The 21,747-nt window shown below is 36.4% G+C and overlaps 2 protein-coding genes across 7 annotated transcripts; both read right to left on the bottom strand.

Annotated features, from left to right (window-relative positions):
- Window positions 1-778: 778 nt before the first annotated feature.
- LOC138123094 (beta-1,3-galactosyltransferase 1-like) lies at window positions 779-5,501 on the bottom strand. 3 transcript variants are annotated; one of them, XM_069037618.1, is made up of 7 exons: window positions 2,871-5,501; window positions 2,597-2,818; window positions 2,358-2,549; window positions 2,186-2,244; window positions 1,857-2,134; window positions 1,467-1,809; window positions 779-970 (listed from the first exon to the last, which is right to left on the bottom strand). In XM_069037618.1, the coding sequence occupies exons 1-7, from the start codon at window positions 3,055-3,057 to the stop codon at window positions 941-943; spliced, it is 1,311 nt and encodes a 436-aa protein (XP_068893719.1). In that variant the 5' UTR covers window positions 3,058-5,501; the 3' UTR covers window positions 779-940. The 3 variants fall into 3 exon arrangements, with proteins under 3 accessions (XP_068893719.1, XP_068893718.1, XP_068893720.1); XM_069037617.1 differs by lacking the exon at window positions 779-970 and having other exon boundaries at window positions 978-1,809; XM_069037619.1 differs by lacking the exon at window positions 779-970 and having other exon boundaries at window positions 978-1,809; window positions 2,912-5,501.
- A 139-nt stretch (window positions 5,502-5,640) lies between these two features.
- On the bottom strand, window positions 5,641-17,709 carry LOC138123095 (lactosylceramide 1,3-N-acetyl-beta-D-glucosaminyltransferase-like). Of its 4 annotated transcripts, none has more exons than XM_069037621.1 (7): window positions 17,511-17,709; window positions 9,463-9,875; window positions 9,212-9,412; window positions 9,087-9,142; window positions 7,655-7,932; window positions 7,270-7,603; window positions 5,641-5,770 (listed from the first exon to the last, which is right to left on the bottom strand). In XM_069037621.1, the coding sequence occupies exons 2-7, from the start codon at window positions 9,545-9,547 to the stop codon at window positions 5,744-5,746; spliced, it is 981 nt and encodes a 326-aa protein (XP_068893722.1). In that variant the 5' UTR covers window positions 9,548-9,875; window positions 17,511-17,709; the 3' UTR covers window positions 5,641-5,743. The 4 variants fall into 4 exon arrangements, with proteins under 4 accessions (XP_068893722.1, XP_068893723.1, XP_068893724.1 ...); XM_069037622.1 differs by lacking the exon at window positions 17,511-17,709 and adding an exon at window positions 16,980-17,134; XM_069037623.1 differs by lacking the exon at window positions 17,511-17,709 and having other exon boundaries at window positions 9,463-9,638; window positions 9,694-9,945.
- Between the last annotated feature and the right edge of the window lie 4,038 nt (window positions 17,710-21,747).

Raw genomic sequence — 21,747 nt, 5'->3', positions numbered from 1 at the left:
CGCCCGTAAGTTTAGATGACATTTCGACACTCTCAAAATTTGAAAATTTTCTCCTGTGTGAACCCGTGGACCTTTAAAATGCTCGCTTTAGTCGCGTTTTAAATTGGCCCACTCATGCCAAAAAAATCCCAATTTACATACGAACTCGTTAAAAAAACTACTAATTATGAATGAAAAATTTTATAATTGCGTTAAAAAATGACACTCCGGCACTTTTTGTAATGCAAAATGCGTGCAAAAATGAACCGCTATGGCACTTTTTTTAACGCTTCTTGACCGATTCATAAATCACATATTTTATGAACGCAAACGAATGAAAAAACTTGCACTTTTTTTGACGGACGTTAAAAAACCAATTTTTTCCACTTTTATTCATAGTCTCCGAAAATAATTTATCGAGAAATGTTATTGAACATTTTTGTAACCTGCGTCGGCATTGCACGTGCTTGAGGCATCACAAAGCAAAATGACATTCTGACATCGAAATTAGGAATCATTGATTACGATGAATTAGAATGTATTACAGTTGGTTGCAAAAAAAAGCGGGAACTGTCAGAATAAAATTGACACATTTTTACAATTTTTCCATAGTGTGAAACCTTCTTACGAGAGATAGGTTAAGTAGACAATTAATTGACAAATAGACAAAACCAAATTTACATTAGGAAAATTTTCGTTTTTTTTTGCAACCAACTGTACGTAGACAGGTTTTAATATTGATTACGTGAAATCAACACTTACAATTTATTTACCTATAAAAAAAATCAAATACAGATAATAAAAATCAAATATTTTATTAATAGTTCGATATGCTGCGAGTTTTTATAAGTAAACCCTGATTTAATACAAATAAAAAACAGGTCAAAGTCAACACCTTACGTGTACTTAATGATTGTGTACTTTACTATAATAATAACGATATCTGAATTCCTTGGATTCTTCATGGAAAATTTGTGAAGAAAATCCAAAACTGAAAAAAATAAATATTTAGATAGGCCGACAGCGAACAGGTTGATAGTTTGGGAAAAAATCTAAATTAGGTCCAACGCGGTCAAAGTGTGTCCAACACCGAAAACGTCAAATGAGATCACGTGTCACGAATAAAACGCAACTATACCGAATTAAAACGTGTAAATTACAGTAGGTACACAAAAATTGGTTGTTTGTCACTTTTATCTAGTGAACGGATAGTAATGAACTCTTGTTAGATTTGCTGCAACTCGAGTTGAAGTCGCTTCCGCCATAAAAAAGCATCTATTCACTCTTCATTTGATATCATGTGAATGCTATCTTTTTGTAGCTATTAATAATCTGTGTGAGAAAGGAAAGATAAGCATTTTGCCACTTTATCTGCATTTGGTGACCTCTTCGAAATGATAGAAGTATTAAATAGAGAGTCAAGAACGGTCATGACTTATGACGGTTGCAGCAGGAGTAAGCAAGTCCCTTTGTTGTCCGTAGCTTACCTTCAAAACGCTAAAATCTTTATACTTGGTACAATAATCCTTCTGTAACGCTCGATAACTATCTCGTATCTCAGCAGCCGTATAGTAATGGAGAGTGTAGAAATGCTTGTACTGACAGATGTTCATTCTCAACCGGTTGCAAGTGAACAGGTCATTGTTCTTCGGCTTAATTTGCATCAGACGCGCACATATCCCTGTGAGATACACATCTTCAATATAAATCAGTTGGTGCTTCATCGCACATTTGTACAGTTTTAAGGCAACATCAACCGACATTACGTACGCCGGTCCGCACACGAACGGGGGATAAGTCTTTGGACGGTACCACTTATAGGGCATATACCTGATAAAATGAAAAGAGGAAAAAGGTTGTAGACTGACATCACTTACCATTTACTGCTTCTGCTTCGAAACGGTTTCGTATGACTTCTGACTCTCCCCAACAGCAAGCCTGTGTGGCGTGTGCGCAGCGCAAGAGCCCTGACCACTTTGTTGACGTTGAGGAAGACGTCGTCGTCGACTTTCATGAGGAAGAGGTGCGACTTGGCGCAGTGCTTATTGAACAACTTCAACATGTTCACAGACTTGATGGACAGATTGTTGTAGGTGTCGACGAAGCGTTCTTGGATCGTATCGCCGTACCGGATGTGTTCCACTTCCACCTTGTGCTAAAGAGAAAACTGAAAGACCATTGATATTTGCGCCAGCTTAAAACTCACTTGTAGGAGGTAGTCATTTTTGACTTCGCCCAGTAAGAAGAAGAACGACGCGTCTGCATCTAGAAAATTCCAAAGTGTTAATGAAACCATAGCGGTTAGATTTGCAAAGTGATAATTAAGCGCGAAGGAGGCGAGTGATGCGGCCTCGTCTAGTTATGCAACAAAGTATTACGTTTCCGGCCCCACGTTTCTCTTATGGCGCTGCGAATTTCGAAGCCGTCGGGTCTGGAGCATATCATGACCAGTAAGAGTTTCTTCGTTTTGCAAAAGTCTTTCGGCATCATGTGAGGTGGGAGCGTTTCGTTGATGTAGTCCATCATGTTTCTGGAGGCGTTGGCGTCCCAACCTTCTACTGATGACACACCTTCAAACCCTTGCTTCAGATAATGTTAATGTTGGTTTACAAATTACCTGAGTAGTTTTGGGACACCAGTAAGGAAGAAAACATCACGGAGAGTAACATGATGGGGCACAAAATCACACATCGTCTTTTCAGATTCATCACAACGTTCTTGATCAATGTGTCGCTTTTTTTCTTTGACACGGTTAATGGCAAAATAAGATAACACTTTTTTACAACAGAGGACACACAAATCATTTTGGCTAATTTATTGCATATATACAAGTAAATATCTGCAAGCAATATAATTACTTCAAGGTTATTTATGTTAGTCAGAGAAGATACGAATTTTTTTCTGTTTAAATTTTAAATTGTAGCCAACGTACATGGAGGGATTGTTCTGTTCTTCAATTGTTGTCACTTCAAGTTTCTCTTGTTTGATATTTGAACCATCACCTGGGTTTACATTTTTATTGTGGTTCAGTGATAAGAACACCTTAAAGCAGAGAATATTCTGACTGACTGTCAACATTCAAAGCACTCCTGTCTAAAACAAAAAGTAGCATTTTTCAAGAAACACATATTTTATTGGCAATAAGTATGAGACGCCGTTTGTTTCATAATTAGATTCTTTTTTAAATTTCTTTTATTTAAAAAATACTTCATAAAATAAAGTTTTCTAATTAACAGTGCGGCGCCGCTTTACCGTCAGCTTAAAGTCCCCAAAAACTATACTTTCTAGGGACTTTAGTCAGCCGTCACTTACACGTGGTAACCATGCGAAATACCTGGTGACTGAATAATTGAGACAAATTTTCTGGGTTGACACTTCCGAATAATTGCTACGCCTAGTTATTTTTCATAGAGTTGTCTGTTGTCTCTTGATTCGCTTTCTAGGTTAAGATTTTTGCAAATTAATAAATCGTGATAATGACAATTTGATTGATTTATTGATTTATTGATTTATTTTGACATTTTAACTGTCATAATTGAATTTGCCACTCAAGAGTACCAACATAAAATCGTAAATGTGTTACCAACCGAACAAAAATAATTTCAGTCATTAATTCACCCGGTATTTGTACAGAGTGTATCAAAAATAGGTACAATAATTTTAACTGGTATACACCGTACTCTGATAGATTGTACGTTTTTTGACAGAAGACAGACCCAGAGAGTAGTGTGGCGGGAATTAATCTGCAGGGATACAACGGTTTTCTACATAACGTGAAACAATTGAGATGGAGAGTTTAGTATTTTTCACTGCCTTATGTTTTGGAACTAGGATTTAAAAACGTACAATCTATCACCGTACGGAGTATAACAGAACTTGTTAAATAAATGTAACATAATTGTTAAATAACCCTTCTGCAAATTCTCATAATTATTTTGTCATTTTACTCCCCTTTAATTTTACGGGCTATTTACAATCTCTGTATTCATTAAAATAAACTTTTCATTTCATTTAAAAAAAATCGACCGTGAATAAAATAATGAATTAAGTAGTGAGAAGTAAAAAGTTGTTAGGTTCCTAATCGCTTTCCATTGTTTTTTCTTAACTGCAACTGAAAAAATGGGATAAAATAATGCCATTGTTCAGCTGTTGTCTTGCCGTTGTCGGTGATTTGTGTTAATTTGCGGAAGCAATAACACTGGGGAACAAAAGAAACATTTTTTTCTGCGGCATTAGTTTTTGTAGTGAATTTCGAAGTAACTAAAGTAATAATTATTCGGCGTGTAGTTTTTTTGTTTAAATTGATTCTACTTCTCACGATAAACCGTACTATCCAAAATATGAAAATTTTTAGTAATCTGCCATTGTCTTGTTCATCATTTGGTTTTATTGGGTGCTTTTATGTCAGAAAAAAATATAGTGAATTCCAAAAACATCCGAATTATCAAAGTTCCGTCAAGTTGCCACACTGATTATTGACAAAGCTGTTCTAGTACTTTTCAATGTACTTGGTTGACCTACCCTGCAGCAATACAAACCCCGCCAAATTTTTAGTGTTAATTATAATTTGTCAACAATTCTAAAAAAGATTGACAGCTGTAATTCTGTGAACAACACCACAGGCGTAGGGTAGGATTACAACTGGCGGGAAGTAATCTGCAAGGCTGTAATGGTTTCCTAAATAACGTGAAACAATTGAGATTGAGAGTTTAGTATTTTTCACTGTGCTATGTTTTGGAACTAGAATTTAAAAATGTGCAATTTATCAGTGTACGGAGTATATCTACTGAACGCGCCGCCGTTCACACCTGCTAATGACTTTGTTTATTTTTCGTATTTGCTTCTATTTGCTGTTAGTTTCTTTACCTTTAAAATAAAACTTCAAAGATTTGTAAATTACACAATAAAAAAGAAACAATTATTGCACTGCTTTACGTGTTGGTGAATTTCTTATTCTCGACGGGGCAGACAATAATTTGTATTTTTTTTAAGTAACCAACAAGACAAAAATGTTTAGCGGCTTTATTAAACCTCCAAAAATGAGTTGCATATTGTTAGACCTTCTTTGGCAAATTCGAAATTGGCGCCTTGTTACGAAGCGCAGTTGCCAGCACTAAGCCATAGGAGGCGGTTCTCGTGCACACCTCCTATGCGCACGTGTGGACACACACACAGTTGACCCCGGGGCGACGATAGAGAAGAACGGGGAATCACCTGTTTGTCATTGTCGAATTGTACAAAGTACGCAGAATCTAACAATATGGTGATCATTTTTCAGAATTAATTTTACGGGACTCAGCCTGACCACTAAATTGAGAGGAAGTGAAACTTCTTGTATCGCAACTTTACCGGTGGTTTTAATACCTACACAATGTCTAAACATGTTTTCTCTGTTTATTTTATAAACGTAACTTTATGTTTTAAAGAAAACATTCTTATATGATTTATGATATATCAAAAACTGATCACTTACATCCGTTTGATACGAGTAAATAACATTGAATATTATCACAGATCCGTATCAAGAACTTCGTGGTCGTAGATGACATATTATCACTATCTTAAACAAATTTTGATTTTATCTCAAGTGTGAAGTAATCAAATCCGACACAGATGATTTTTAGAAAGGAAATTAAACCCAGGAAAATTACAAATAAATAATTAACTCTTTGTAAACATCTTATTATCTGAACTACATAAATAAATGTACAAAAGTAAAAAATCACAAATTCAAATAAGTAGTGGGCCTAGAGTGAAGACTTTTTTAGAACAGCATACCATTGATGAATTCCTGTAACAAAACGTATCGTCAGCTGTATCGTATCGTCAGGAGGTATACTGAGTGTTCATCCAAAATTAGCACATGAGATAATACTGCATCGTAGAAAACAAAAAGCTTATAGTAACTTCTTTTTACTAGAATGTTCTGTATAATAATCAACAAAAAAAAAATGGTTGACATTTGATTTCCCTACACCAAACACACTTTTTTTTCTCTAAAGTTGACATTTCGTTTCGTTGCGTTTCGACAGGAAAGCTGTCGTCATCACGTTGACGACAAAATAGTATATTATGTTATTAGGAGCAAAAATGAAGTTTTATGTGCTGAGAGGCTGATACTTTGACTGCCGAACGAAGTTCTCTCGCACGAATGCTTTATTCGCTACGCTAGCGAGTCAAACTTCGAGCTCGAGTGGAAAAAAGAACCACTTTCTTCACTAGTTTGACAAATAACTATTGTACTGACTTTACGAAAAGACTGTTTTGTAATTTTTTGTAGTTTTTGAGCGCCGTCAAATCGAGTGACTTTCACAACAACATAAAAAATGTACTAAAACAACACTCACACATTTTTTTCATTATTTGCGCGATACAGAAGACATTCTGACAGTTTTTGTCTGTCTGTCTAGTGCTAGTGTTCTATTTGAAAACTAATGAATGATCGAATTTTTTCAAAAAAAAGTTTGCTACAAAGAGAAAATTCCTGATCCTGTTCAGCACTTCGTTTCATCACGATACGTGGCCAGCAACGATAAATAGTGACTTTGCCTCGCTTATTTCTGTATTCAACATCTAAGCGCTTCACGATCATCACGTCTTATGCTTTTTTACGCCGCAATTCTAAACGGCAGAAGTTAATTTTTCCTTTATTATGTAAGGTGTGATTATCTGCTCGATTTCTTCTAATGCCTCAATTCACGGCAACTACATATGTACAGTGGCGAGCACGGAATTTCGCACACATTGGACATTTCACTGGCATAATTTTATTAAAATGAGATACTGGCGGCAGTTTCGGGACAGTTTAGGTGAAACATCAGTCATGATCACATATATCATGATTGATTATAATGACAATAAAGCTTAGACTAGATAGTTTTTTTTAATGACATACAAATTGGTGTGCGAAATTCCGTGCTCTCCACTGTACCTACTTGTTTTTCTTTTACAACGCTTCAGTATTATTTGATAGGGGACGGTCGAGCAGAGTTCCACGAACAAATAAAAATTTAATTTAACATTACCATTACATTCTTTAACTCTTGTCTTCTCGTTATCTATCAAGCAAAAACTACCAAGATCCTAATTGAAATTCAAATTCTTATCTTGGATCTAGTCATCGATCAACCTTAAATGTTCCGAGAACCTATTTGTCAATAAATTTCAAGTAACGATATCAAAAACTGTCGCTCTTACGCAAAATAAACAAAAACATCTCGTAAACTACAGCAAAACCACACCACAAAACAAAAACCGAAATCATCCAGTCTGCATTCCCCCAACACCTACCAGGATCGAGCCGGGCGGTGGACAACTATCCTCCTTCAGTATCCTGTGAGCCTTCTGTATCTCGCGCGGCTTGTAATGATGCAGCGCATAAACATGTCTGTGCAGGCAGACATAGTTCCTGTCCTGGTAGCAAGAAAAAAGCGAACTCTTCTGCGGCGCCACGTTCACTTTCTTGGCACAGAATCCCGTAATGTAGACATCTTCGATGAAAAATATTGGAGTTTCTAAAGCACAACGGTACAGTTTGACCGCGACGTCTCCAGACATGACGTACGCCGGCCCGCACAAATAATCCGGATACTTCTCTTCGGGATACGATTCGTAAGGCACGAACCTGCAAGAATGCACCTCAAAACACGACATCCCACCCGCATGTTCACCTTACCATTTACTGGTAGGGTCGCGGAAAGGTGGAGTGTCCCGCATCAGCTTCCCCACGAGCAGATTGGTGTCACAGTCGCGGTTCTCCAGCATTTCGAGCAAGTTGTTCACGTTGAGGAAGACGTCGTCGTCGATTTTCATCAAGTATTTGTGCGATTTGGCACAGTGGAGGTGGAACAGCTTCAACATCGTTATCGACTTCAGCGTTAGATTCTGGTAAGAGTCGACGAAACGCTCCTGGATGAGGTCGTTGTATTTTTCACTCTCTTCCAACAACTTGCGCTAACAATAAAGAGGAGCTTGTCGTGACTACGGTTAACTTGGTTATTGAGGGATGGTTAAAGTTACCGATTAAAAAAAAGAGTGTGTGCTTTAGACCGCACGACAGAAGTGAAAACTTCTATGATGCTCGTTACTGATTTTAAGTAATATGTAGTGACTATTCTATAAAAAATATATCATTATGCATGACTTGGAGCAAGGCATAAATAATTAATATTATTTAAATCCAATGCTGTTTTTAAATAAACATCAAAAATCTGTATTTTGCAATAGAAACTGCAAATACGTCCACTTTTAGAAGTACACTCTAACAAAATTTGTGAGGTTAGGTTTGGATGTTTAAGTTTTATTTTCTTGACGATGATATTGAACACAACACAACTTTTCATAGCAATACCAATACCCTGTAATAATTTGTCCATTTTCCTCTTCACATTTTGCTACACACATTTTTCCAATAGATGAATTGTTGAAGCCATATAATTGAGAATTACGTATTAAATCCTACATTCATCTGTAAACTTACAATATTTGTCGTGTCTTTATCGTTTATATTATATAAAACTATACAGGGTATTTCAGGAGTGATAATGAGCCTGATGGAATAATAAATTCAAGCCACAATACATTTTCAAAAAAAGCCGAACATTTTAATGACAGTAGCCGGCTTTTTTCGGAAATACCTATAATGTGGGTTGCATTTTAAATTACGTCAGGTTCATTATCACTCGTGAAATATCCCGTATATAGTTAGTCCTGCAGCTCTGCACGGAGGTCAGTCAGGTCACAACACAACGTACAATGAAAATTTAAAATTGACAAGTGACGCACAGTTGATTGTTTTTCGCTCGCTCCGCTAAAAAACTCGACTCCCTTGATTTTAGCTTGCCGTGTTGTGCTGCGAACGATTTTACCGTGTCGCATGAAACTAATTCACTGCCCGGGAATAAAATGTATGTGGCGCGCCTAAAGAAGTTTTCACTTCAAAAACAGTTAACTCGGTTAGTACAGTTCAACAGAAATGATTTCTTAAACTACGGAACTCTGTAACTGCCATTTCTTATTCAACTGATTAATTCAACAGGTGAACCGGTAACCGGTTAATTCTTGGCTAACCGTTGGTTTAACACAAGTTGTGACAAGATTCAACTTACTTGTATTTCGTTGTTTTCCACTTCTCCAACCAAGAAGTAAAACGTGATGTTATCATCTAAAACGAATAAAAATCGACAGATCGGATAAAGTTGTCCGATTCTTGGGTTCTCAACTGTAAACTTACGTTTCTGCGCCCAAGTTGCCCTAAGAATGTCTCGAACCTCGAAGTTTTCAGGTCTGATGTTAACAATCACCAACAACAACGACTCCCGCGCGCAGAAACCCTTTGGCAAAATGTGCGGCTTCAACGTCTCACTCACGTACAAACTGACATTCTTCGATGCATTCCCAATCCAACTATTCACGTGGGTCGTACGCGATGGGTCTTAAACAAATCACATTCGTCTTTGGTCGTAAAACGTTGAACAGAATTACCTGAATCCGAAGAATTCGCCATAAAATACAGCCAAACAATACATGGGATCACGCACAAGATTACAGATCGTTTCTTGAAATTCATTTGTGGTTTCGGTGCAAACTGAGCGCGGCGAATTTGCTAATTCATTAGGGCCACGTGTGGAACCTCTCTAGTCAGTGTTGGATCGGCTTATCTAAACGGTGCGATAAACAAATAGCGGTGGAAAATCAAAGTTTTTGACACAGTACCGACGGCACAGTCCATGCTCTACGACTGTGCTGCTCACGCTTGCTCTTGGCTCGAGTGAACTGCGGCAAAGACAAGGAGAACCGAGAGGGTCTGAAGGAACGACGCCGAACGAGCAGATGTCGGTGGCATCAGGTGGGTCTCCTAGACATGTCTGCTCGCAACCCCGTCACGTGACCGACACCTGAAAACGAAACAAAACTTGTCAAATGGGCTGAAACGAAAACGCTGGACCTGTTCCGATTTCTTTTCTGACTTACTCATTGGTACTGGTGAACAAGCATCACCTGAGCTATTTTTAAGATGTCTCGCAAAAAAAACAAAGGTGTGTCAGCGCAAAGCACTTAAGAATTATCAGAAGTACCAAACTAATATTCGTTTATGTAAAACAAAGCGTTCAAATAATGTTTTCCGCTTCCCTGTGACGGCAAGACCTGGGGTCAATTGAGTTGTCGTGGGAGAGAGGTTTCACACAAAACTGGCAACAATTTGAATGAATAGTGAGAAAAGCGAAGGTTTCGCACGATGTTCTAGAATGGCGGATTACCGATTTGTCGCTAAACACAGCTTTTGATGTACATAAGCCACAGCAGTAATGAAAGTTTGAAGTGATGGTGCAAAGATGACGTGAAAGGCGACATTTGTGGTGGTGAATTACATGGGCACTTAGCTTCGACACTTCGCTGCACTCGTCAATGTCTTGACCGTAAAAATTGTCTCTTTGACACGTTGATTGCGGCGGCGGGCGCGCTTCGCTGCGAACGTGAAGGGTGATTTGGATGAAATGAGTGTGGAGGAGCGCAGAGATTACGAGAGGAACCTGCCGCAGCCAAGTCGCCGCCGCCAAATCGCCGCCACCAGATCGGTGCCGCGTCAATACGTACGTTTCATGTTTTCTTTACGCTGGAGCAGTTATGTCCGGTTTCGCCTCAATTAAAGGTGTGATAAATTTCGTGTTTAACATGTGAATGGATTTTATTTTGGAGTGTCGTGATGTGTGCTTTTAGCTTAGTGTACAGTGTGCTAAGATTTCGGGATTACGACGAGATTAAAATTGTGATTAACACTTACTGATATATGTAAATGTGTACTTTTATTTTTAACGCAGCAATAACAACAAGTTTTGTCTTGTTTTTTGTCTTTTCATCTTAAATTCATAAAACATGTCACCTATTGCACAACTACGATTGCCTCTCTAAAACAAAAAATTCAAATGCTTCAGATGGAAGCAAAAGAGTACTTTGTAGGAACTAGGAATATTTATTTTTAAGTTGTTTGACAAAAGCAGAGTCAAAAAGATAATTCTTTCTTCAAAACTGAATAAATGTGACTAGGAAACTCAACTCCATTATCTCGCAGTTGGAAAAGAAAATGTTCAGTAGTGTATTTCTTTGTTTATTACTTTTACGTTTAAAAGTCTAAGATTAGATATGAGGATTAAATATTTGAGTTTATCTTTTTCAATTTATTTTAACGTAAACGGCATTCCATTACGTTTACAAAGAAAAAACCGTTGGATTTATTTTTTATTTTCAACAACACATTAACTCTCTCCTTTCGTTGAAGATGAGCGATATGAATAAAATGTAGCATTCACTTGGAAATGGAAATTTTACACCATCAGAGCTAACTTCTGTTGAAACGTCGAATATTTTTGGAGGTCGGTTAAAAATAGTTCGTGTTTTGTGATTAGAGAGAGGCCAAGGACGTGATGGACCAAAATGGACGCTATTTTTACCTACGCTACATGGGAGTTCGGTTCGTCTGAAAACACAAATAGTATTTGCCGCTGTCTAACATTGAAAACACTTTTAGAAACTCCATGGTGTAGGGATCAAATCAGATTAACACAAGCAGATTGGAACACTAGACCAAGAAACACTAGTATTCACAAGTAAAGAGTTTATTTCAGTTCTTTTCGATTTTACTTACATCAAACTTGCTGCAGTATTGAATCTACTGAATTTTTTCCTTTGATATTTCGTTAAAAAACTTACCAAATCTGCGATTGCACCTCAAGAAATAATTCTCTTTTTGCGAAACTTACACGAAATGTTTGCCACTGCAAATTCAGTTGTTGACAAACTCTATAACTACACTACTTACTACTTTCTTGTGGAATTTGAGGAAAAAATTCGTACAGAAAGGTGGCACGTTTGTTGAAAGTCGCTTCTAAGTGTTATTTAAGCAAATGTTAACATACATTGTGCAAACTTAATATTGAAACAGAGGAGCAGTAGGCGAGTACAGGAGTATAGGACGTTTACAATGCAAGAACTATGTTCAAGAGTTGTACATAAACAAAAATAATTAAATTGGACGAAAATCATCAAAAGTAGACAACAACAGAAGAATGGAGAAAGGTGTTGTCATCAAACAGATCCTAATCTCACAAAATTAGTTCATTTTAGTTAATAATTAATGCCACTTACAACAACATAAAGTAAAAAGCTGATTGCTAGAGAATGGCTACGCTTATGGTCATGTTAAGTATAATTGTTTGTAATCTAGATGGTATCGGATAAGATGGACAAAAAATTTGTTTTAATAATGTGGCTTTATTTTGTTTCAAGCTTCATCGGTACTACACACAAAGAAAATGATTTTCAGATCTTGAGCTTGAACGTTGCGAATTCATCAACAAATTTGCAACAACGTCAATAGCTATGAATCAAAATACCAAAGAATAATAAGTAGATACGTAGAGTCAATTAAAAAAAAATGTTAGTTTAAGGGGTTACACCACCTTGGCGCAACAAAAATAGGTATATATTTTTTTATGGGACTTACATAAATACAGGGTGTTTTTTAAATGCTAGTACAAAAAAAGACTGGTAATAGATGAGGATGAGTAGAACTCATACACAAAAAAATTATCTAATAAAAGCCTTTTCGTTTTCGAGATAAAAATAAATTAAATTTTGACACTTTTGACAATTTTAACCAAAATTTAATTTATTTTTATCTCGAAAAACGAAAGCAACAATAATAATTTTTCTCCCTACCGGTTAGAAATGTAGGCTGTGGATACCTCATTTGAGGTGAGAAAATTCAACTTTCTCGCTAAGGTAAGAAAGTGAATCATGAAATGTTTATGGTAAAACTGTACCAAAATACAAATGTCAAAAGTGTCAAAAGTGAAATAAGTTATTGATAAATGAAAGCCAATTCAATAAAGCAAGTTGGTAGATCAATCATATAATCTGGAAAATAAACAGATAAGCTAGGTAGGTAGATTACTTTAGCCTGTTTATATCAAATTTTCGAACAAACCTCAAATCTTCAAATGCGATGACAAGTTAATTAAACAAATAACACAGCCTACTATTCAATTCTCAAAATTTTCGTTTTAATCACGAATATAACCATCTTTTTTGACTTTTTTCAACAAAGTTGTGCCGGTAGGGAAAAAAATTGTATTCAAACCTTGTTAAGAAAGTGTCCTTGCAGACCTTAGGCACTTACAAACCTCGTCTACGACTCGGTTTATAATCTTTGCCTGCGGTCTGCAAGAAACCACTTTCTTACCTTGGTTTGAAATATACTATTGTTGTATTTTTGTTCAAAGCACTGTCGGGTTGCTATGGTTTAACATATTGTTTACTATTGTTGTGTCTGTGGCATGGATAGGGTTAGTTTATTCCTACCGTTTTAGATTTCAAAAAAAATAGTTTTCTGGACTCTTTAGAATCTCCAGATGACCCAGTTTTTTTGTACTAGCATTTAAAAAACACCTGTATACCGTGCGACCAACAATTACTTAGATAAGGGGTGGCTCTGACTTTGACAGTGTCAGATCTTTCGTATTTTTGCTAACTCAGCTAATAAACGTCAAACAACTGTCACTATGAATCAAATTTTAACTCAAAAATGGTTTTTGACCTGAACACTCCAAGTCTTGAGGCATTCCTCAACGTGTGCAGTGCCCTTGAAGCCGCGGTGGGTCGGAGAGACATAAAATTTCCGAACAAAAATCAATTTATTTCCTCCTTGAGGCCGAATTTTTTGTCTTTTGCTGCGTGTATTGTGTTGGCGATAGTCGGCCTTGAGGATTTCCTTAAGGAAAATCCTCTCCGTCTGTGGGCGGGGGTTGGGCAGAGGAAATCCCCCAGGAAATCTCTGTAAATCTCGAGATATTTTGTCCACCAGTTTGATAAAAGTAGTTGCGAGAAAAACGCAAAAGAAAAAAAATATCGCGTCCACGTTAAATAAAATATTCTTAAAAGTAGGTATGAATCTAGTGAAAAAATGGATTTTTTGAAAATCTTAAGGTGGTGTAACCTCTTAAAAAACCTAGGGCCAGTTTACAGAAGCGAAATTAAGTTAACCGTAATCAAATGCGAGATTAAGTGAGCACGTGATCAGATTGAACCAATGGAAGTTTCGGAATCATGGATTAATCGCGTATTAAAATTTAATTCGAATTAAATATTTCATTCTTTTTCTGTAAACTGGCCCTTAGTCATCTAATCTAACAAATTAAGAAATTAAACTGATTTAAAATTGAGAAAATTTGAAGAAATCAAGCCAACCATCCTCATATCGTGATGAAACAAAACCAATAGTTTTCTCTTGGCGAGTGTTTAAAAAAACATTGTTTTTAAAGTTCAGTGGATTCAAACACCGGGGCAGACAATAAAGCTTCTTTGATACGATGCTAAATTTTGTATAAAATTTGTTAGAAAATGAGAGAGACCCTCGATCAGGACCAATGAACGATCAGGATCATAGTCTGTCTTTGTCAGATCCTGATCGTTCATTGGTCCTCTCTCATTTTCTAACAAATTTTATACAAAATTTAGCATCGTGTCATACAGCCTTAAGTCTAAACATTGCTAAAATGTCTTCTGTTGTATCGCGTAAGTAACCCAAAAAGGTCAAAAAGTTGTTTCATTGTAAAAATAAAAGACAGACACTCTAATTTTATTTATACAGTGTGGAATAAAATGATTTACATCTAGTTACCTTCGGAATTTTTGCACATGTAAATTTTCCTGTACCGCTCTACTTTTTTTTCGAAGTGCCGAACTATTAGTCCTGTCAATAAATGTCATCAATCGAATTGACAATTGTTACAATTTACTAAATTGAATTAACAAACGTTGGTGGCCACTTTCGGCACTAGCTGTGACTTGCTTTTGTTAGCTCCTTTTTAATTTCAATCTCAACTTTGCATTCATATCATCCCTTCCCAATAAATAACAATTGGAATTTGGATATATATTTTGAGGTTAGGCTTTCTTTTTTTTTGTAGAGTGGCATTTCGTATTTTTACAAGGGTAATGCAAAGGTAACTAGATGTAAATCATTTTATTCCACACTGTACATATACTCGTACATACTTTAAGTCGTAAACCACCATTTGAAGACTTGAATTCAAAATTCACCTCATTTCGGCCCGTGGTCGACGCTAGGCTAATGTAGAGCAAACGAAAGTGAAATGGTAAAAAAGCGACAACCAAAACGATTACCACGCAAGAAATTTGACACTGACACTGAATTTTGTCGAAAAAACAGACAAAACACTTTTACTTTTAGCGTGCCTAATTCACAGTAAATGCTGAAAATGTTGTCCTTGATGCGTGATACACGCCTGTGCCCTCCACGTCGTTGGTGCACGGACCCTTGAAAAAACTTCACGATCTTCCCGAATTTGGGCATCAGCTCCACGACTCGTCTAATTACTTCTTCTACCGAATTTATCTGTATCGTATTTATTTAAATTCGAAGATCTTGGGAGCTAAAGCGTTGGACCGTTTGGTTCAACCACTGCGTAACTTGGCGAGCATAATGTGGTGGCGCGCCATCATGCAGATACCGCATTCCTCGCACGATGTCTAAGGGCACTTCGTCCAGCAACTTGTTCCAGGATTTGCTTCGACTGCTTCTAAAATCTGTGGTTCAACATCCAGTACCTACTGGAAACGATCTCTACCACGATCTTCCGTTCTTGGATGGAAGTTTCCTGTGTCTCTCAATCGCTGCACCGTGGAAGTAAAAACGTTTTGGAATTAGGTACAACCCTCTCTGGAAACTGTTCCCGGTACAGTTACAGTATTAATACACTGCTCAACTGCACCGTTTGTCGAACTGCAACTAATAACTGACCTACGCCAACCCAACCTCCAATAAGAAGATCCTTTTTTTGTCACTTTGTGTATGAAGCATGTAAAAAGCGAGAGTTTGCTTTTTCTTTACTATTGATTTTATTATTTCTACCGTAAATGCAAAAAAAAAGCCATCAAGGATAGCTATGAAAAAGAAAGTGTCTTTGATTAAGAAATTTGTCATGCATTTGTTCACGTATTCTTACGTTTTTCAAAAAAAACGCATAATTTTTCCATTGATGCGGGAGTATGCAGTACTTACGTGTTTAAATATTTCCGTACATATATTTCTTTTTGTATGTTAGTGTCCCTTTGTAGGCTTAAGTACCGAACCGCTTTCAACAAGACTTGAATTGGTGGATTGTTTATTTATCCAGAAGTGACATAAGACATATAACATCACACAATTTATAAACACAATTATAAATTCTGCACTGGAAACATTGGATGCTCGTGTTCTCGTGTTTACTTGGTGCGAGTGGAGTTCTGTGTATTTTGTCGTTGAGGTCGATCATTTAATTCCTGTTCAGAGTTTCGCAAAGTTTGAAATTAATAATATAACCGGTATCTCTAACGCTGCAAATGACACTTCGGAAAATCATAACAAAATATGTACTTGACCATAAAATAATAACAAATAAATATATTTCCTACAGGAACCACCCAATTACAGGAAATAACGTGCTGCTAAAAGCATTAAACTGAGTAAAAATTAAATTTAAGTCGTCTAAAAATGTGAAACGTAGCGATCTTTGCTCGGGTTCGTATTCAATAAAAACTTTTTTACTTTAATCTTGACCTTATTGCACAAACGGTCATTGAAGAGTTCGGAAAAACCGTGAGAGGTCGCTCGATAAAATTTTGTTTCAATGGGTTATCAAACTGCACCAACGTTAATACATAATTCAAATGGGTTTTTCCGACAATGACTTCAGAAAACAACAGCTTTTTTTTGTACATATCTTAAATATGATTTCATCAAAGGGACAAGACACATTCTTAATTGTATATATATTTTCTACTTTCTGGAAAAAAGATGTACCAGCGCAACTAGAATTTCCGCCTCTTTTCAAGTGACACATCCACTTGAACGGATAAAACAGCGTGAACAAACAATAATGCAAATCCAGAGCACTCAATGTCATCAAATAATGAAAAAAGACATTTATACGACGGAATACCTTGAAATGATGGGAGTGCAAGCACCGGTGTGGCATTACGTTTCCTTGCTGTGACGTTTTTGTATTCGATAATACATTATCCGATCGGCCCACCAGCCCACCACAACAGTCTACATTTAATTAACAAAGTGTAAGGCCGAAGACATGTTGCGTCAGGTGTGGAGGCTTGAACAGACCCGGGCAGAGTGCAAGGCCCCCTCACAGTTCACCAACAAAGCAGAACACGCCACTGGAGCCCACGTCCACGACCATCACACGGTGCAAAACACGCACAAATGACCGTTTACGGCGGAAAAATGCGGTTGCAAGTTGTCTGTGGTTCAGGGTCGCAGGTGTATTAGGGGACTGTTTTGACAATGGGGACACGTGTAGCTCATTAATACGCGGCGTATCTCGACTTCGAAGACTCATTCCAATTAATATTTTTAGAGGCACTGTTATTATTTTGGAACGACGGTACAACTATTTATAAAAGTCTGTAGTAAAGTAGTAAGTGAAAAATAAGTTACAAGGCGGGTGTTGTTAACCTACCTGGGTCAGAGGCGGCTGGGTGGAAAGAAGCGCCAACAGGATTCTTGGGTTGTTATGAGGCACCAATTGAGTTGATTATTATTTTTGATTGAATTGTTGTGTAATAACTTTGTTTTGAAGAGTTTAATTTGGTAATTAAAACGCCATTGAAAACTGTTACACTGACACGAAATTTTCAAACTGGCTGCTGGGTATTCTGTTGGGAGTTCTACCGGTGGCGCCAGCTATCAAATGATCGTATCGACAGATCTTATTAAATGACCGCGACCTGTAAAGACGAGCGGAACTGTGGAGCGGAACCGTTTCCGTTGGTCTATGTCTATAAGTGTTGCACGAAAAGCGATTTCTTGACGAATGGGGAAAACGGTTGAATGTGAACATTCCGTAAAATGAAATTACGTAAATTAATAACATGGGAAGGCGCTCCCATGAGATTTCAAATGAGTAGTTGTTGAAAAAACGTGGGGTCAGTTGTTTTAGTTCTAGCGGAAATTGTGAACCGCAGATTATCCAATCGTTATTCGTTATCCAATTACCAGAATTAATCGAGAGCTGTGGTTGTTGTGAAGGCTAAAAACCACACTGCTGTTAAAAGATGACCAGATGTCTGGATAAAGCCGGGGATGTCCTGCTTTTTGACCAAAAGCCTGGCCATTTTTTTACGTCTGGCTTTTTTACTCTTGAAGTTGAAAGCAAAATTCTTATCCCTTAATCATACTCAAAACTTAAGTCTTTACTGGACTTAAAAATGACCGTCAAGTCAAAACCACTTACCGTTCGCCGTTAGTATTTCAATCGTCAAAATTCGCAGGCTTAAAATTAAATACGCAATTTAGTCTTTTACGTAAATATTTGCCGTCAGCGGGAAAAGTGCTAGTGTGCTAATGTTATTGTTATAGAATATTATAAAAAATACAATAGGTATAAGACATTCCCGATCTTTTTGGGACCGAGTTGGCTATGATTTTTTCTTTTCATTTTGGACTAACTGATTCAGTGATGCAACGAATGCAACTTTTTTTTCTGTCAGTGTCTGTTCGACATTTTCTTGACACCGTATTGCCAGATTTATTATTATAATATTCGTAAAAAAGTAAATAATGTATTAAGTGTGTAAAAATAATTAATTTTGGCCAAAGGAAAAGTGAAAATTGACAAAATAATTTTGTTACCACAAAAAATTTCCATTAAACGATGTTACTTCCAATTTAAAAAGAATAGACCAGATTTAAGAGATCCGGCACCAATGTACCTATTCAGATAATATAACCTTAATTTGAAAACAACCTAACCTAACACAAAAAGTGTCAATTTCCTTTAGGGAATATAGTTATCACCGAGGTACTGCCAACAAAATCACTAGATGGTCATAGCCAACTCGGTCCCAAAAAGATCGTGAATGCCTAATACTATTTTTTTTTTAAGTACTTCACTTAATGTTATGACTTATGAGTTGGACCTTTAATACTTATATTTTTATTTTTTTGTCATCCTTTTTTAAGTAAAATCATCCTTTTTGCCCTCTTTTGTCATGTTGACTTCTGGTCACTCTATGTTAATTAATGTCTATTAAGGCATAAAAAATAGTACCTACAGTGGAGTGGGGAGCATGGAATATGTCATTTCAATAAAAACCAATGTATTATAGTCTAAGCTTTATTGTCATAAATGTGATATGTAATAATTAATTCTGACTGAAATTCAAAAAAATCTGTCACAGTTATGCACAAGCACAATTATTTTACATTTTAGTTATTGACAGTGTCCGGACGAAATAGTACCGAACAAGTCGACCAGTACAACTTTGCGTAATCCCTCGCTCGCACATAAACACGATTCAGCTGGTTCCCTGTTATTGAAAACGAACCAGCTGAATCGTGTTTATATGTGAGTGGGGTATTACGCAAAGTTGTACTGGTCGACTTGTGCGGTACTATTTCGTCCGGACACTGGTTATTGATTTCCAAAGTTTAATAAAAGACTGTTCAGTTTTCGGAAAACCACATCGAAGCACTTGCAACTTTTCATTAGTTGTCATTTTTATCTCAATTTTTGGACACTTTGTTGACGTGGGCAGTCAGGCTGAGAATTTTTTTAAATTTGTGACAATCTAACCAAATTTTGAAATGACATTGACGACCAAAATTTATTGCTCGCGACAGTATACCTACCACATATTCCGGACACGGAATCTTGGTCAACATTTTTTAGATATTTCTTAAAAAAAAAATTAAACCAATCATTAGTTATTTATTATTTATTTACCATTTATTTTAATCATAGCCTCGCGCAGGTCTCGCTATTTATTTTTTAAATGAAAGTGACAAAAGTCAACTAACATTTCAGCCTGCTAAAAATGATATGTAGTGGCAAGAAAACACTTTTACTAAAATATTTTTTTCACAACTTTCTCGCCAGTTTAGGATATTGAATTGTAATCTATTCGATAGTTTAGAAAATCTTCCAACTTTGTTCCAAAAATGGTTTGAATATTTTCATCAGAACCAAAGTTAACAGGGGGTATAAGTTTTACCATGCAATTCCCTATGGCCCCCCTTTATTTTGACGTGCCGTTCACGTTGAATGCAATTTTATAAATCTGAAAAGTTTTTTCAACAGGAATCGTAAAAACTTAATGTTTTTATTCCCTTCGTATTGCATTTGATGAATAAAATGGTTTCACTTTCGTTTGTTTTTTTTATTACTGCTGTTTTTCTTGAATGTCATGCGTAGTTACAATTGCGCTTCATGAGTAAAAAGGTTCACTTTCGTTTGTTTTTTGTTATCTCCTTGTTTTGTTTCTTTATTGTATGCAGTTAGATTAAAATCGTTCCATAGGCGGGGTAAGCAAATATTTAGTAAATTTAGATTAATTTTTAAAACCATTCAGAATTTGTTTTCGAAAAAAAAAATATTTGGAAAAGTTGTAGTATAGCCTATTTTTTAATCAAAGAACCACGACCTGTTGATTTAGATTTGCAAATATAAAATTTTACTAAATTTGGGGATTTTAATGATATCTATTGGCTGTACCAGCCAACGCCTGTCATTTTTAATGTCCTTGAAATTACGCAACGCAAACTAGCAAATTTTCGAGAATTTTCTCCTGTGTGAATGGATTTTGATAAATGTCACAACTTGTCAAAACGAAACGTCAAGCTAATTTTAAAGATTTTAAGGGCTTTGAAGCCTTTAAGAGGCTCGTCCAACAAAAAAACGTTGTATTCAACTCGTTCGTGTGTAAATTGGGCTTTTTTTGGCATTAGTGGTCCAGTTTAAAACGCCAGTGAAACGAGCCCAATTTACACACGAACTCGTTAAATGTTAAAAATAAACTACTATTATGTATTAATTTATCATACTGTAAGGGGGAAGTTTACGAGGTTATAGCAGTAAAGCTTCGTAATTTTACCACTATTTATTAACTTTAAAAAACAACAATAATGTAGATAAATGTATAGGCCCAAGGCCCATAGAACTTTGCAGCAATTCACTTGAACCGGGAAAGACCACTCTCTGTTTATAAGGGTTGGGCCTGCGCTTGAGCTATCCTGGGTGGATGGGGGTGGTACCACCAATCAGGCACGGGGTGGTACTCCGTGGGGATGAGCATCGCATCGCGACACTAGCTCCAAAGCAGAGGGTAGTGCGGGGAGTCTTGGTACTACATCGTTACAATACGTAATTTTCATTTTTATAAGGCTTAAGTTACGAAACAATAATTTTAATTAAAATGGAAATGTAATGGCAAGGCTAGTTTGACGGGAAACTGGGAAATGTCCCACAGGAAACATAGTTCAAAAGCTGTCACGAAAAAAAAAACATATTTTCAGTTATCAATTAAGTAATTGGGTTTACATATTGGAATAATCACCCAACTTAACGATTAGAGACTGTACATTTTAATTAAATATACATATTTTCAGTTATCAATTAAGTAATTGGGTTTATTGGAATAATCACTCAACTTAACGATTAGAGCACTGTAGGTACAGTAAAAGTACAAAGTACAAGTACAGTGTGGAATAAAATGATTTACATCTAGTTACCTTTGCATTACCCTTGTAAAAATACGAAATGCCGCTCTATAAAAAAAAAGAAAGCCTAACTTCAAAATATTCCAAAATTCCAAATGTGATTTATTGCGAAGGGATGATATGAATGCAAAGTAAAGATTGAAATTAAAAAGGAGCTAACCAAAGCAAGTCACAAACTAGTGTTGAAAGTGGCCACCAAC

This window comes from Tenebrio molitor, chromosome 2 (assembly GCF_963966145.1).
Source record: "Tenebrio molitor chromosome 2, icTenMoli1.1, whole genome shotgun sequence".
NCBI lineage: Eukaryota > Metazoa > Arthropoda > Insecta > Coleoptera > Tenebrionidae > Tenebrio > Tenebrio molitor.
Note: the sequence above shows the minus strand (reverse complement) of the source record. Positions and strands in the feature narration are given on the sequence as shown.